The sequence below is a fragment of the Cygnus atratus genome, chromosome 5 (assembly GCF_013377495.2).
Source record: "Cygnus atratus isolate AKBS03 ecotype Queensland, Australia chromosome 5, CAtr_DNAZoo_HiC_assembly, whole genome shotgun sequence".
Taxonomy (NCBI): domain Eukaryota; kingdom Metazoa; phylum Chordata; class Aves; order Anseriformes; family Anatidae; genus Cygnus; species Cygnus atratus.
In genome coordinates this window covers 9507091-9523831 of record NC_066366.1, presented here as the reverse complement: position 1 = coordinate 9523831, position 16741 = coordinate 9507091, and the positions used below count along the sequence as shown (strand labels likewise).

The window sequence follows — 16741 nt, the reverse complement described above, 5'->3', positions numbered from 1 at the left end:
CACAGCACTTTTCAAATATGCGAGGAAAGTCTTTGCTCATTTCACCAGAAGACTTGGTGTTGGTGTCTGTGATTCTCCTGTATGCCTGGGGATTTGTGGAAATAGTGCACTTCTATGTAGCCGTACTTGCATCTTGTGCTGCCCAACACAAAACTCTTGCTAAAAGCTCATATAGGCAATTTTCATGCGTTGTATATCAAGTCCTTCAGTTGAGCAGGGCTACCTGAAATTCTGGAGGAAAAAAAAATAGCAGCCTTTAGCGTTGGAAAGGGTAGATACACACATCGAAAGAAAAGTATACAGTATGTTTGGGGAAGCTTGCTCTTATGTGCCTTTATTTTGAGCATAACCCCATTATTTTACACAGCAAAATATATAAAAGTAAATAAACAAATAAATTGGAAGATTAAAAGCCAAGATACACCTAAGCTTATAAGGAGCAGCATGACTTGTACGTGGGGATTACCTAGTCTGTCTGTCAGCTTTTGGATGCACTTGCTTTGTACAGACTGCATGGACAGACGTGTCCGAGGACATTTGTGGGCACTGAGAGGCTGTAGCCTGGCCATGGTCAAAGTGGGCTTTTCCAGGAATTCAGAGCTAGATGGACAGTGGTGGTTTCTTCTGAGTTTAGATCAAGACAGCTCCAGAAAACATGCTGTTGATATCTGCCTGGTCTTAAAATGCACTGACAGGGAAGAGCTCTTTGGCTGTTTGGCACACTGGCCACTGAGAAACTGAGGGAGAGACCCAAACATCCTCGAGAATATTAAGGCAAACGTCTCCTGAGGGGGGGGGTGGGGGGGGAAGTCACCATATCTTCACTGCCCATAAAGAAAATGTAGAATTGCAGTTTGCAAGGTCTTACCTGAAAACCCTCACGCAGTAGAGTGCAGGAAACTCAATCTGTCTTAGAAAGATGAATGGCTGAGTCAACCCTGATGGGATCAAAGCTCTTACACTGTTTCACGCTATATAAAACATATTTTCATCATCCTGAGATATAAAGGTAATGTCCAAAGCAGAATGGGTACTGGTATATTGTGGCACCAAATAAATCCAAGTATTTGATTTTGGGCCATTGGTGTCTTCTGTATTACTTCCTAAGGGCTCAGTGAGCAGATTTTGTCTAACAGGAAATGTAAAAGAGTTTTCATTTTGGCAATTGGCCCTGACATTCTCGCTGAGTAAAGTCCAAGGATTTTTGTTGTTTTGGTGTATTTTTGTTTGCTTTTTGTTGGTTTTATTGTTGCTGTTATTGTTGGTTTTTTTTATAGCATGTCCATAAGACAGAAATGTTGCAATGATGAGTGGGAGCACAGTATGGTTTGACTTGTGCTATTCAATAAGGGGAGGCAGATCCAAATTTATCTTGTATACAGCATAAAACTGCTGTCAAACCTCAGATAAAATGTTTGAAGTGAAGTTGATTGCTGGGAATAATTTTCTGAGAGTGTGATTTTCTTTGAACGTAGTCTGTGTCCTCATGCTTTGAAAAGCTAGCAGGTGAAGTAAACTGGCCTTGTACTGATGATGTCTATGTTGTATAGTTTTGTTCATCCACAGTTGAGATGAACAGGTTTGTTCATCCTTGCTATTTCAAAGAGGTAATATAGATGTTAGCAATTGTGAAACATCAGCATCAGAATATTAAACCACTCATCTATGTGGCTAGAGGTCAGCATAACCTGATTTCAAGAACAGACTCTAAAAATGTGTGTATTTTCCATAGGTGGTGTAATTTTACCCTTCTGTAAATTGAGTACAGTTTATATCAGATAAATGTTAATCTCCATAACCTCATACACAATATGGTAATAAACCCCTTGAAACAGGACCCAGAGGTAGTTTGTCACAATTAACAATACATCTCAACTTTTGCTTCATGGGTTGTTTTTTGTATATATTGAAAGAGGAGAGGATATTATGAAAAATACAATATATATCTATATAATGATTTTAATAATATAAGTTGGCAGAAAAGAAAAGAACTAAAACTGCAGCTGTTCACATGCTTCTGTTGAGCTTTTAAGTGCTTGGTTTGTGCTTTTCTTTTTACGTCTCAAGTCTTATAATAGAAAGATGGGAATTAAAAATAAGAAAAAAAATGTACTGAAAAACCCTAACATGCCTTTGACCTGTTATAGATTGATATTGTAGGGTGGAGGTGATGAGGAGAGGGAAGGAGACCTGAATGTTATTGACATACAAGGTGGTAAAATTCTCTAACAACATGGAAGGAAATAGCCATTGACATGATAGTTTCTTCATTTCCTAAAGCTTCTTGGACATGGAATATCTTGCTGATTTTCTTCTCTCTCTCTCTCTTCTTTGGAGAGGTGTTGTGTTAGTAGGGGTTACTTTGGTCTACTGCAGACACTTTATTCAGGAGAATAAATGACAGAAATGAAGGAGTTATTTTCAGAAGTTTGGAATAAAGAGACATCAGTTAGTGATGGGACTTGGTAGATCAGGTTGGTGGTTGGACTTGATGATGTTGAATGTCTTTTACAACCTAGATGGTTCTGTGACTTTGATTCTACACGCCCCTCTAGCCAGAGCACAAGATTATTTTTTCCTGAAGCTTCCAAAGGCATGCTAGCAAAGAAGCTGTCACTACAGCTTCTTATATCTGCCTTCACATCAGTCTCCTTGTGGGGAGGTGTTGAGGCAACCTAAAATAGAGATTTACTTTCAATATTCATATAAAGAAGTCAGTTCTCATTAAGCTTGGTCTCATGTTTTGAAAATAAGATCAGAACCCAAACAAAATATGTGAATGTTATGTCACTATTGGAGGAAATGAAAAAACATGCACTGAGACTGGAAAAATTACCCTAGAATAAGGCAGAAAGCTTAGGTTCAATATGGAAGTTCTGCAAAGAAAATGTTAACAAATCTGATAAACTGTTCGAGAGCTTTCATGTTTCTGAAGGATGCTGGTACACAGTTCTCACATGTGGTTCTGCGTGTTTTTGAGTGCACATACATTCAGCTGTGTGGGAAGGGATAATGGGAGTCCTGTGCATGTGGCAACCACTGGCAGCAGGTTTCTGCACCTGAATTTAGGAATGCACTGAAACTATTGGTGCAAAATTAGTAAACGAAAGATTAAATACTACAGTAACTTGGTTTAATGATGACGTGCAAATGCTTCAGCTAACAGTTTGTGCTATACACTTTTCAAGATGTTCAAATACATTAAGCTACCTATTTAGTTTGAGTATAATGGTATTCTTTCTGTAAATCTGAAAGCCTATGTCTAATTAAAATCATTCCTGTATATCATTTTAAGAGAAGATATTAAGAACACGTTTACAGACAATTAATTCTTGAAATATATTGGTTTTTAGACTGGAAACATCTAAGACCTTTTCCATTAAAGTACTTCAAAACAAATAAGATATTTGAAACAAACTGTAAGATTATAAACTTTGTTGTTGTTGTACTTTGAAGGGTATGTAGTTGAAAAATAAGAGCCATCATCTTGAATCATTATCTGAGACTTAAGAGTGAGAAGGTCTGTCCTGAATTGCTAAGCATTTATAACCCAATAATCTGATTAATTGATCTAATTTTCAATAAACCCATTCTAGCAAACTTACAGAAAATGTACCTGAGAAGATGCTTCGTTTCCTATTAATTAAGTCAGAATCCTGATCAAATCAGGCTCTGTTATACTACACATGTTTTTAGTGGTATACTTCACATTCTGCTGTAGAAGATAATAATATCCAGAATGTAATCCTGTATTTAACAGTGACATGTAATTTGCTAAGTACCAAAAAATCACTCCAACTTGAAGCAGGAGGTTGTCAGTTGCCTCTGACAAGCACCTACTTATTATGCTCTTGATAACTATAACCTTTAAATGCTTGCTCTCATTTCTAAAAATATTAACAAGTGCAGATTAAATCACAAGTGTTTTGCCTCCATGCTGGTAACCCCAATTTCTGTTCTCTTGCTTTAGGCTAGATTATGAGACAGGATTGGTAAATCCTCTTAGGCCTAGGTAAAACTCCAAAATGATGTCCATCCAACTTAAAATATTTTCATAAAGTTTTGGTTTTGACTACATTTTCCTAACCATATTCTTCTGTTAGACTACTTTAGCATGACACATAAAAATTGTGGCAGTCATCTACTACAACATATGTCCTTTTGGGGTGGTAGGCATTCGGTTCTTCACGTCTTGAGTTACTGCAAGGCCTCCACAAAACAGTGCATGTGGAAGTTAATTTTGAACTGTTATTGTATTGATAGAAGTATTTCTTACAGTAGCTCTCACTTGGCAAAAGGAAGAAAAATGAGAAAAAATGTAAAGATGACAACTCACTCTCACTTTGGTTCTTAAGTAACAGAATCTGCTACCTTAAACCGACCATTGTCAGACTGTAGGGAATCTGGAGGGTAATGAACCTAGTTAGTCAAGACAAAATGATGATTTAACTTCCTGGGTTAATTAAGTGCAATTTCCTAACGAGACAGTGCCTTTGGCACATCTGGTTGGCCATCAACCTGAGAGGTGATGCTGATCTTTTATGAAAAAACAGTCACATCTAATGTGGTCACAGTACAACAAAGCTCTTACCCCTGGTGAGTAATAGATTTGCTGGGCGTGCTTCATCTCTTTGTTGGGATTTTTTTTGTTTGTTTTGTTTACCTTTGATCCCCTTGTAACTGCTACCTAACTCCCTTTTTGCAGTCTCGTTCTGTTTCTGCAGTGGTTAGTGCAATAAAGCGCTCATCTGTGACTGGAGCCACCACATCATTTTCAAAGAATAAAACGTAATCAACCATGAGACTTGAGAACAACATGTGTTCTCTTTCCTTTCGCATCCAGCCCTTTGTAAATCACATTTTGTGCAAGGCAGAATCTTTGTCTCATTCGAAGTAATATCCCAGTTGCTTTTTTTTTTTTTTTTTTTGCATTAGAGAATGGTGTCAGCTTGAAATGATTTATTGTTTCTGCAGCAATATGTATAAGTGCAGAGTAGACAGCAACAGTGAAATGTGTCAAACAAGATGTCATATCTTCTCATTACTTTGGAATTGTGCAAAGGATGTTTCAATTGTTAGCTTCTTTACCTTGGATTTAAATAGAAACTTATTTCAAGAAAAACTTCAAGCTACTAATTCTGGAAACAAAATGTCCAGTGTTTCAGTGGAATACTAAACTAAATTTCAATTGATATCCTGAATTAAATTATCATTTTTTTTCTAATGCCAGCATATTCTTGTGCAAAATATTCATGAAAGATACTGCTGTACAATAATAAATATACATTTCTGAAATGTGGTGGGCTGGATTTCTTTATGTATGTTTACAGTTTGTTAGCACAGGAGAAGTTATGTTTTGTGTGTTTCTCTCTTTTTTTTTTTTTGTATGTTAGCACTTGAAGATCTACCTATCAAATATTTAAGTTTCTGAACTGTTTTTATAGGTGTTCACACTGCAGAGAAATCTTACACTTGACTGTCAATTATAGGATAATGTGAGTGAAGAATGCAGAAGAAATTACTGAACTATTAAAAATTTATTTTTATCAAATTATATATATTTTTTCCCCTGAAAATGAGAAATATTTACAACTTGTACATGAGAAGGAATACCGAGTGGTTAAAACGGTATCAGCTAGCTAGCCTTTTAAACATTTTGATTACTTACTGTTTTAAATTATGAAACTTAATGAAAAGTTAAAATGCATTTGATCATCACAGCTAAATGTTAAGATCCTTGGACCTGTTACTCAGTTGTTATAATGATTTACTGAAAACGATATTGAGCTATGCCCTTGACATCAGGTTAGGATTTGAGGTTTTTTTTCTTGTTTTTAACTCATATATACAGTCTAAATTGCTTGCTATTGCTTGAGAGTATTGGAAGGTTTCTTGTACATTCCTCTTTCTATGAAAGCATGTTTTAGTGCCAAGTTGTAGACTTGCAGAATTTTGTCAGAGAGAATATTGTGCCATGATGCAGCTACTTTATCTTCTTATTTGTGTCTTTTTTGATGAGTTGAAGGTGTTAGTGATGTATAAAACAAAACTGGTATGATGAAATATTTAAAAGATCCCTTAAAATTTCAGTAACTCTCACTAATAAAACTTTTTTTTTCCCCCCCTCAGAACAAAAGCCTCAAAAACAAGCTTCTGTCAGGAAACAAGCTTTGTGGTATTCATGCAGAAGAGGTAAGTAAGGTTCCTTTCTATTCTAAACTGAGTATACCCAAAAGAAGCTTGCATCTAAGTCTCTTGTGCTGAGGTTCCAGCAGAGATTATATATTACGCATGCATGATGACTGTTTATCTCAACTTTCTGTGACTTCACTAGAGGCAACTCAAATATATTAGCAAGCTGCAAACTCAAGTTTTAGACAAGTACAGTAAAGTTTGTGTGTAGTTCTTAAAAGTATATATAGCTCTTTAAGGATTATATTATACATCTATAATACATATAAAACTAATTTTCTTTCCATGATCTCCATGCCTAGAATAACACAGGAATTATGGGTTTTTTGTTGCTTTTTTTTTTTCAGTTCCTTTTTAAAGTAACAGAGAGACAGCAAAGATCTATTACTATCAATCCTTCTGATGTTTCATGATTTCAAAGATAAAGTGTCACGGTATAAAATATTCTCTCTATAGAAGTGTTAAGACAGCTGATGATAAAAAAAAGCCTATTTTTTTTTCAAATATCTAAATGTACAAGTAACTGTATTCATTGGAGCAGTCCCTTTAGCTATTTGCCTTTTCATGAGTGTTTATTAGTATACATTAACGTGGTTTACTCATTTGTATGAGTTATGTCATGGGGTTTTCTCTGCACATATAACTTCTGTAAAAGTAATTTCACCTTCCTAGAATTGAGCAGAAGTGTAACACTTATCTTCTTGACTAAAATTTTATATATTAAGGTTGAAATACCACATTTTCTTTATCAAAGACTCTACTTTTAAACTTAGGCAACAATACTTACAAGGTCCAAGTAGTGATTTCAAGTTATATTAGGTATTTAGTCTAACTGATGATCTGCAACCACAGTTTCTGAGAAATCCTCAACAGTAGGAAATGATGATTTTTTTGTTTCCAGCTTGTCATAATCTGGTATCTTCCTATGTCATCATTGTTGTTTTCAAACATGCCAGAGTATTGGAGTACAAATATATAGTCTTCCCTTGTTTACTGCTAAAAAAAAAATTGGCAGTGTACAACACAGCATTCTGCTTTCCCCTCTTGTTCACGTTTTTTGTTCCTAGCTGTATAACATAAACGTTATACAGCTAGGGACAAAATGTCTTTAATGTTGGGTAATTGACTTGAAGACTTCTTCTCTGATTATTTAATATATGCTACACAAATGTCTTTAAATCTGAGGGTGAAGTCTAAAATGAAATTAAGCTTATTGTAGTATGACAAGCTTTGTTGTCAAAGAATTTCAGGAAACCAAACCAAAGCTAACCACCACTCAAGGCAGCAGATTGTGAATGTGTTTTAAACCTTAATTTCAGGCTTGATGAATCATCCTGGCAAATGTGTGGTTTTTAAGTGGGTTAGTGCCATTCGAACAAACCAAGATGATAAGATTTCAGGAGCATCCTTCTTAGCTGTTGTTGTTTTGCCAGTTAGGTGGTGTAGGCCACAGAAATGCCATGTATTTTCTGTTCTTTAATTAGGTATTATACTTACCAAGCATAATAACTATGAACAATTAGTATTCTTTTAATAATTAGACCAAACACCCTTTATGGATAGAACTAACAGGAAGCTCGCACTTTATTCTGCTCTCCCAGGCTGCATACAGTCTCAGTGTGCCCCGGAGATGGTTTTGAAGGTGATGGCTCCAGATATTCTTTCATGGAAAGTACTAAACATCTCCTGTCTGAAATGTATAAACCAAACAGCTATTCATAATAGTGCATATATGTGCTTTAGCTCAGTACCATTTTTCTTTTCCCTTGACTCATTTGACTGGTTTAGACATGTTATCCTGGAAAAGCAACTGGCTTTCATATTGGTTACTTTTCCGCATTTTAAAGCTGATCTTGTTTCTGTTGTTGTCAGATCTCGCCACATTTTTTTCAGGTCTTAAAAGTAAATATTTGAAAGGAAAAACACTGATTTTTATTGTCCTTCCTTTCAGTCAAAAAAGATTCAAGCCCAGCTGAAAGAGCTTCGATATGGGAAAAAAGATTTGATTTTTAAGGTGAGTTTTCTTCAACACAACTTTACTAAGGTATTAGAGTTGCTGTAATGTTGAAGTAATCTGGGAGTATAATATCTGCCTTGATTACTGTAGTTCTAAGGAATCATTCATTTCCTTCTCACCATACTGAAAAGAGCTCAAAACACCAAAGGCAGACATAATAACATAATTTCAGAAATGCTGCCTATTTCAGCTGATTTTTTTGCAAACCACTCTAGCAGGGACAGTGATTTTTATTAAATTGTTTTCTGGGGTAAAGAAGAGAAGATTCAAAGCCTAAAAAATTCTGGTATCTTTGTTTTTAAATAGACAAAAGAAGTGGAAAACATTAAGTTTGTTTACATGTTCAGATAAAACAATGCTCTAGTTCCTTTCTGGTTACGAAAATCTATTGACCTGTTTTATAGATTGGGTAGGGAGAAGTTTAGTCCCTGTTAAAGAGGGACAAGAGGATACATTCTAATCTTCCATAAGTTATTCTCTACTGTCACAGGGAAATACTGTCTGGGGAATAGTTCCTTGTTTGGGATATAGTTCCTTATATAGTAGGAATAGTGTCCTACGTTTGGCCACATGAATTATGCTTTAAACTACTTAACCTATGTTGAATAGACATAGTTTTTGATTATGAAGGAATACTAGAGCCTCCAGCTCAGAAGTAGGTTAAAAATTAGGTAGGGCAAATTCTGATCTGAATGCACTTACTTGCAAAATAGGGAAAATGTTTATTTACCTTTTGGGGGAAATTATGAATTAATATAATTAAAAGCACTTTAAGAACCTTAGATGTTAACAAATTGTGAAAAGGATGCTGAAGTCCTGTGTACTGAGAAGTACATATGCAAATACCTGAAATATCTCTTCACTGTTAAGTTGATCGTGGACAGAACTGCTGGTTTGTTAATTTGATATATCCTTTATGTAGTCTTTGTCAGTCTTCTTCCCGAGTAAAGTAAAATTGCTTTATGAAGAAAAGGGAATTCCAAACTTCTGCTATCCTCCTAGATGGTCATGTGAGATGTAGGAAACAGTAGGTTCAATGTGCTGATCTGTATGTATTTCGGGTCTGAAGACACTGAATAGCGTAGAAGCTGTTTGGTACAGGGTGGAAATCTTTTTAAGTACCTGTCTGATCTGATTCGGCTACTAGATTTGGACAAGACTAGATATTTTCTCATTTCATTTCTGCTTGCTTTGATACCAACAACTGGACAGATTCCAGGCTATCATTGCTGTTGAAGCTGTTTTGTGAAGCTCTGATTCTTTTTGATAAAAGATCAAAATGGTGCATGAGTAGTCTTCTGCCAGCATAGAGCATAACCAGTGTGTGTGATATCTCCTGGATGCTAGTTACTGTCATATTATAGGACTTCCCACTGCGTTCCAACACCATTCAACCTTATATTTTCTGTCTGCCTTACTGAGGGCTTCAGGGAATTGTATTTCCTGTATAGATCTGATCGTTGCAAGCTTCTCATAGCTGTTCGCTGGAAGGATGTACACTTAAGTCTGTAAGATTTCGATTTCTACAGGGCATGAGGGAGCACTGCAGTCCGTGCCCATTAAACTATTGCTTTCTCTGGTGGAATTAATAATGAAGAACCCTGAGAGGGTTTTTTTGGTTGTGATTTTTTGGTTTTGTTTTTCATAATCAACATTGAGAAACAGGTTCTGAATGAGCTTTAAATCGCTAACTGTTTTATAACTTTTTAAACTTTAAACCAGTAACTCTTATTGTCAATGAAGCTACTGATTAGAGGTTTGGGGAAAAAGTGACCAGAACTTAACAAGTGGTAGTAAATTAAACATGAGTTCTTAATTTTTAGCATGTATTTACTCTCGTGCTTTCAAAGTGTTTTATAATCTTTGTTATGTTGCATGGATGTATGTATATCTATATCTTCCTACCTATCTATCTATATGATAACATGTCATGTGACAGATAAGCAGGGGGAGTCACTAAAGTTAAGTGATGTTCTCAAGGCTATGTAGTTGTCATCTCTATTGACATTAGAACTTGAGTTCCTTTCTCTGGCAGTGTTCAGTCCTGTAAAACATGCAGTGCAATAACCTTAAAGATCTGACAGAATTGGAAATTTGCTACGTGTCTGAGCATGGAAAATAAGGAATGATTAATACTAAATTTTCAGCCAAGAGTTTTGATTTTATAGCTCTCTTTGTAAGTAGGCACCTGCTAGTCCTGAATGAGTCCACTCTTGTCCTGGTTTCAGTTAGGACAGAGTTAATTTTCCTCCTAGTAGCTGGCAGGGTGCTATGTTTTGGATTAAAATGAGAAGAGCGCTGATAACATGCTGATGTTTTAATTGTTGTAGAGCAGTGCTTACACCAAGCCAAGGACTTTTCAGCTTCCCGCTCTGTCCTGCTAGCGAGCAGGCTGGGGGTGCAGCAGGAGCTGGGAGGGGACAGACCCAGGACAGCTGACCCAAACTGGCCAAAGGGGTATTCCATACCATCTGACGTCATGCTGAACAATATATAGGGGTGGCTAGCCGGGGTGGAGGGGGGGCCGGCTGCTCGGGGATAGGCTGGGCATCGGTCAACGGGTGGTGAGCAATTGCATTGTGCATCACTTGGTTCGTACACATTATTATTATTAATACTATTATTATTATTATTATTATTATTATTGCTATTATTTTTCCTGTCTTAATAAACTGTCTTTATCTCAACTCACAGACTTCACTTTCCCATTTCTCTCCCCCATCCCAGAGAGGGAGGGGGGAGGGTGAGCGAACGGCTGTGTGGTGTTTGGCTGCCAGCTGGGCTAAACCACAACAGTCCATGTTTCTAATCCAAAACATAGCACCCTGCCAGCTACTAGGAGGAAAATTAACTCTGTCCCAACTGAAACCAGGACAACTCTTAATTAGAATAGTTTAATTATTAATAGTTTAATAGTTAATCTAATTATTAATAGTTTAATAGTTAATGTAAAATGCTGATTCATTACAGTATACTTAAGTTTCAACGCTTTGCTAAATTAAAATTGATGTTTGTTTCAGGCATTCATAACAACTTGTTTCCAAATGTACTCCTCCGCCATTCCCTGTCTTCACATCATTCGGTTACATTGTCCTAGAAACCTCATGTTTCACTAAAATAGAGAAGAATTGAAAGTATGTTTTGGTATTCTTGAAACACAAGCACGTGCGTGTCTGATATGAATACGAGATGAAGAAAAATATAGCCAGCATTTACTTTGACTATCACCTTACACAAGTCTCTTGCGTATTTGAAACCTTTGTTCTTTAAAATGTACAAGGTGCAAATGGTTGTTATGGCTTGAACATATGTTTATTTATTGTTTTGTGATGAATTCCTAAGGATTCTGTTTGAGTTGTAGAAATATGAATTCCACTGACCTTTTTTTTTGTCATTTAAATTTTGAGGCAAAATACATTGTTCGCCATATATTTAGGATGACAATCTAAATGTTACGCCCTAAGAAGCTCCTCATCAATTACTTTAGTAGGTGCATGTCAATCATTGTTATCCAATGATACTGTGAACATATATAGTTCAATTCCTTTGATCACTAATAATTATTTTAATTAATGCTAAAGTAAAAGTACAGATACAGTCCTAGAAAATAAAATTCAAATGTGAGCAACAGCTAAATAATCTACCCTATTGATGTACAACATCTTTGTTCCATACTATAATCTAAATAAGTAAGTAAATAGCATCTGCCGTATAATAAATTAGGTAACTGCTAATAAGTACTCCATATCTGGTCTTACCATGAGCAAGGTAATTATGCACCCTCTACTGAGGAGCAAATCGCCTTTGCTCCAGTTGGGTACACGCACATGGCCCACTACTGAAGTGTAGCTGCCAAATATGCTTCATAAATACGCACCTTACGAGCTGACTGTTTGCCTGTGGCCCTGGGGGGTCCTTAGAACTCTTTGCAATTTTAGAAGTGCCCAAGTGATAGCAGTAAAGAACCAGCTGTGAAACTGGAGGATGTCCAGGAAGACAAATGCAGGGGGTAGGTTATGAGGGGCATCTGGCAGCAGCAAAGAATGAGGTGCTCAAACAGGGAAAGATGGTGAAGTTAGTGGAGGTGACCAGGAGAGAGGAAACAGGACGGGAAGAGGAAGGAATGAAAGAAACAAGAGGAGAATCTTACTCCCAGATGTTGATAGCCTCTGCTGCTCCTCACAGTGATCTAGCTTGTTTCTGTGGTGGTAGCCTTGAACCCATACGTTTGCGTGAACTGCGACATCATGTGTTAAAAGCAAGATGATCACTTACCTTCAGTTTTCTCTTTTGCTTCTAAATAGTGTTTCAGGTACTTGAGTGCTCAATACCTCTAAAAGACTAAACAGTACAATATTATCTTCTCAAACTTGGTCTTGTTTCATAATTGCCAGCAGAGTCCTGTATGAGAAATGGTAGTTTAAATATAATGTTTTTCTTTCAAGGACTTATTTGAAGAAAGTATCATTGTCTAGGAAACACCCAAACAGACTTTCTATGGAAGGGGCAAAGGTTGCGTTTAAAAGACTTACCTAACCTGTACTTTGCCCATGAATTGCATCTGCTTTTGTTAATATTATCAACTAGAGAATTCAGTTGGCTTTGCGTGTTTGAAAAATGAGACCATTCATACATTTTAAAGGTTTCTTTGCTATATTGAAAGTATCATAAAATTCATTTTTTCCCCTGAAAAACACTTTTTTGGAGAAAAAAAAAAGCATCATTGTTTTCCTTTAACTTCATATATACATTGATTTATTTAGCACAAAAACAATGCTCTTGTCTTGTTGGTGCTTTCACATTGCCCTGTAATACTAAATGAAGGTGATAAAAGAAGGTGATAGACTGAGGACAATTTCATATGGGCCTGTCGTATCAACTTTTCTGAGAGAATGCTGCAGCTCTTTTCACTTTCAGACAGAATCTCTAGCCTGCAGTGTGCTTGTTCATCCAACTTGTTTCCTCAGCATCTGAATATTCTGTGACTTCCCTGGGGAAATTTAGCAGTGCTGCTTAGGAAAAACAAAACAAAAACAAAAACTATTATAAAATAGCTGTTATAAACATAGCGTAATACAAAATAATTAGAGAGTTTTTTGTTGTTTTTTTGTTTGTTCGTTTGTTTGTTTTCTCAAAGAGATTTTTAAACTGGTAACATTATTAAGGATATGTTGTATAAGCTACAGACTGACATCATCACATAGCAAAACAACCAAGTAGAATCTGGAAGAAGAAATTACAGCTTGTTACAGATATGACTTCAGATATGAAAATGCTTTTGGACAGGTTTCCCTGGACTTCGTCAGAAATGACATGCTAAATGAGAAGGTAGCATACTGTATCTCCTTTCAAAAGCACCAACAATACACGTAGAGTCTGATAGGTGGTAGAACAAAAATAGAACAAAAGGTCTGGAAATATTCTTGTGGATTTTTCCTCTTAAATACATAAATAAACAATTCTACTTCATAGTTACTGAGATAAATGAAGAAAATCTTATATGTGGCAATTCCATCACCACTTGTTCAATTATGTTAACAGTTTTATTCTTAGGAGGGTATGGAAAATACAAAGGATGTTCCTTCTTTTCATACTATAGAGAAAGTTTTATTATGAGCATGTTATTCTTTCACAATTGTTATCCAATTCCTTTTAAGAAGCCTGCAGCAGTTCAAACTGTGTATTTTTGCAGCTTTGCTCTCTTAGCCTCAAAAAATAGGAATTTTCTTATAGCTGTCTTGAATCTGCTTTAGTGAAATTGAAAACAACTAGTTACGATGCCATCTCACATCGACTTGGCAAGTAGATCCCCCCTCCCTTCCCTTTACATCAATATTTTGCATATTTTGCAGTTATCTTGCATCGCTCACAGAAATTTTGCTTTTTAAATTAATACATGTAGATTTTTTTCCTTGGTTCTTCTTCCCAGGAACTGTTTGCACACCATTAGTGCCTGATGTTATTCTGATCTGAACGTGTTTCTTTTGGTCTGTGTCCATTTACAGTGACATTTGCAAGTAGACACAAAAGTCCAGCTGGACATTTCATCCATACTGAGTAAAAGCATTTTTTGTAGTCTGTACACACAGTGTTCTTTGCTTCTTCTACAAATATATCACGCATTCAGTGGTGATATCATCTTGAGTCATTCATCCCTACTGTCTTATATTCTCTGTTTGCTTCAGTGATTATTCCTGTCTGTATTTTACACTTTTACACTTGTCTTTAGGGAATGCCATCTTATTTTCTCCAGTTTTTCAAGATAACTTTAGAAAAAACCTATCTCCTATGACATGTAGAGTTCTGGTTTGATGTCACCAGAATATTTGATGAGTGTAAGTTTAATTCATGGTTCAGATCGTGAATGATATATAACAGATAGAACTCTGTCCCCTAGAAAGTTAGTTTGATTATTCTTTTCAGTATTTTACCAAAAATGATTGTTGTAGTATTGCCATCTGTAAGTTATAATCTCTTCTTTTCTCTTCCGAACATGGGTATCGTTTCTTCTTTTCCAGTCTTCAGGTACTTCATCTACTCTTGGCTGAGCCAGTGAGGAGCTAGGGTCCTAGAGCCTAATATCACATCATACAGCAGTAGAAGTGATGGTGCACAAACTTGACTAATAGAAGACAGCAAAGTGAAAAGTCTTAATTACTCAGACTGGTATTAAAAATAAAATAAAATGCTTTGTCTAAAACAATTTGTCTAAAAATGTTAGGACTAAAACTAAAAATATATGTCTTACCAGGTACTGTGTACCGTAAGATTTAAATTTGGCTGAAAAGTGAAGAAAAAAAATTAGCAAGCAGAACGGAATTGAAAAGAATTTGGAAGACAAAGGCTTAAACTACGGTGTGTAAAAGATATCCTGTGGAATCTGCCCCGGACTTTGAGAGTTGGTCCACGTCGTAGTATTTTGAGTAATTATTTCAAACTGTGGTTTGTTCTCTTGCAGTGAAGGTCTTTATAGAAGAAAGCATTATGACTACAGGTGTTGCAGAATGTTGCTCTTCATCTTGAGCTCTGGAACAATTGTCTTTAAGCTAATATTGCTAACGATTCGTGAGTAATGGATCCAGTGATTTGGCGGTTATACAAGCAGATCAGGATCTCTGCAAGCTCAGAACTTATGGAGTGCTTTGCATTTCATGCTGTAGTTCCATTTGTATACATTGGTTTATGTAGAGCCAGATAGTAAGATTGATGACCATTCTCCTTTTGAAGCATTTGCAATACAAATTGCGCTAAGTGCTGTACTTAGTCTCCATGGTTTAGGATCCCTGTAGCTCTTGTTGCAGGCGGTAGTTCAGTCTTTGAAGCTGCTAGATGTTTTTTCTTTCAAGTGATGAGGCTTATGATGACTTTATTGTAATGCTTCTGTTAATTATTCATATACGGATTTTTTTCATGAAGTCAGAGCTTTTGTACACTTCTAGATGTGTAGTTGGATGCTATCCAGTACTGGAAATAAAATTGTTTTTTTCAGTTTATCCACTATTTGTGATTGGATCTGGCTACTTATTGGGTGTAGGAAAACACTTCAAGACAGGTTATTATTTGTTTTTCTCAGTAGCTTAGCACCTTGAGATAGGAAATTTAGATTGGCTAAGTTGATTTTTGTGAAATACATTAGCTCTATTGCATACATATCTGTGGCTGATATAAAAGGTGGCAAGTGGTGGCTTGATTACTTTTCAGATAACTCTCTTGTTGAGATAGTAGACCTAGTACAGTTAGGTGCTTAGGTGATACATCACTTAGATGATAGTTTTGTCATCTTGTGCTACTGTAAGGTGAGTGAATACCTGCTTTCATGAAGCGCAAGATTTTTTCGTCTTGTTATGATTATATTTCTTTTGAAGTAGGTCAAAAAACACTGAGTACTTGTGGTTTTTTTTTTTTTGGTTGGTTGGTTGGTTGTTTTTTATTTCCCTGAATGGTGGTATAATTTACTCACAAAACTTAGAAAAATGTATGTAGAAAGTCTTATCTAGACACTTTTTTTTTTTTTTTTTTTGCTTAGGGGCTATTTCACAGTTTAAATTAACATTTCTTTGCTGTTGCATTGTTTCTATTTCAAATACCATATCTTATTTTTTTGTATATTGGTTCCGTAATGTTACAATCATTAATAATGTGTTAATGTTAGCTGCACAGTAGGAGACTAAAAATGCAGGCTGAATTGGTTGTGGAAAAATACTTACAATGCTATTTGAAGAAAATGGAAAAAAAAATAATATGAGATGTGGGATACAAGAAAGTACAGGGATGTCACCATGTGTATTTCTGTGTAAGGATGTTGGTTTATGTATTTGTAACATAATTTATTGTTGTCTTTATTGAACAAAATCTCTTTCTACTGTCATTTTATTAATAGCCTTGTGCAATTTCGGAGAACAGGTTTACAAAATGTGAAATACTGTTGCAGTGATTAGTAAGTCAAGTCTATTAGTTTATTGTTAGCGATTTCTTTTATGGCATAGTTTTGAGCATTAAAATTTGTAGAAATTTTTAATGAACTGAAAAATC

The 16741-nt window shown here is 35.8% G+C and overlaps 1 protein-coding gene across 1 annotated transcript in view; it reads left to right on the top strand.

Moving 5' to 3' along the window:
• Positions 1 to 16741, top strand: part of LUZP2 (leucine zipper protein 2) — a 191372-nt gene that overhangs the window by 121086 nt on the left and 53545 nt on the right. The window contains exons 6-7 of the mRNA XM_035550448.2: positions 6130 to 6192; positions 8144 to 8206. Of these exons, the coding sequence (XP_035406341.1) occupies positions 6130 to 6192; positions 8144 to 8206 (126 nt within the window). The remainder of the gene's footprint in view (positions 1 to 6129; positions 6193 to 8143; positions 8207 to 16741) is intronic.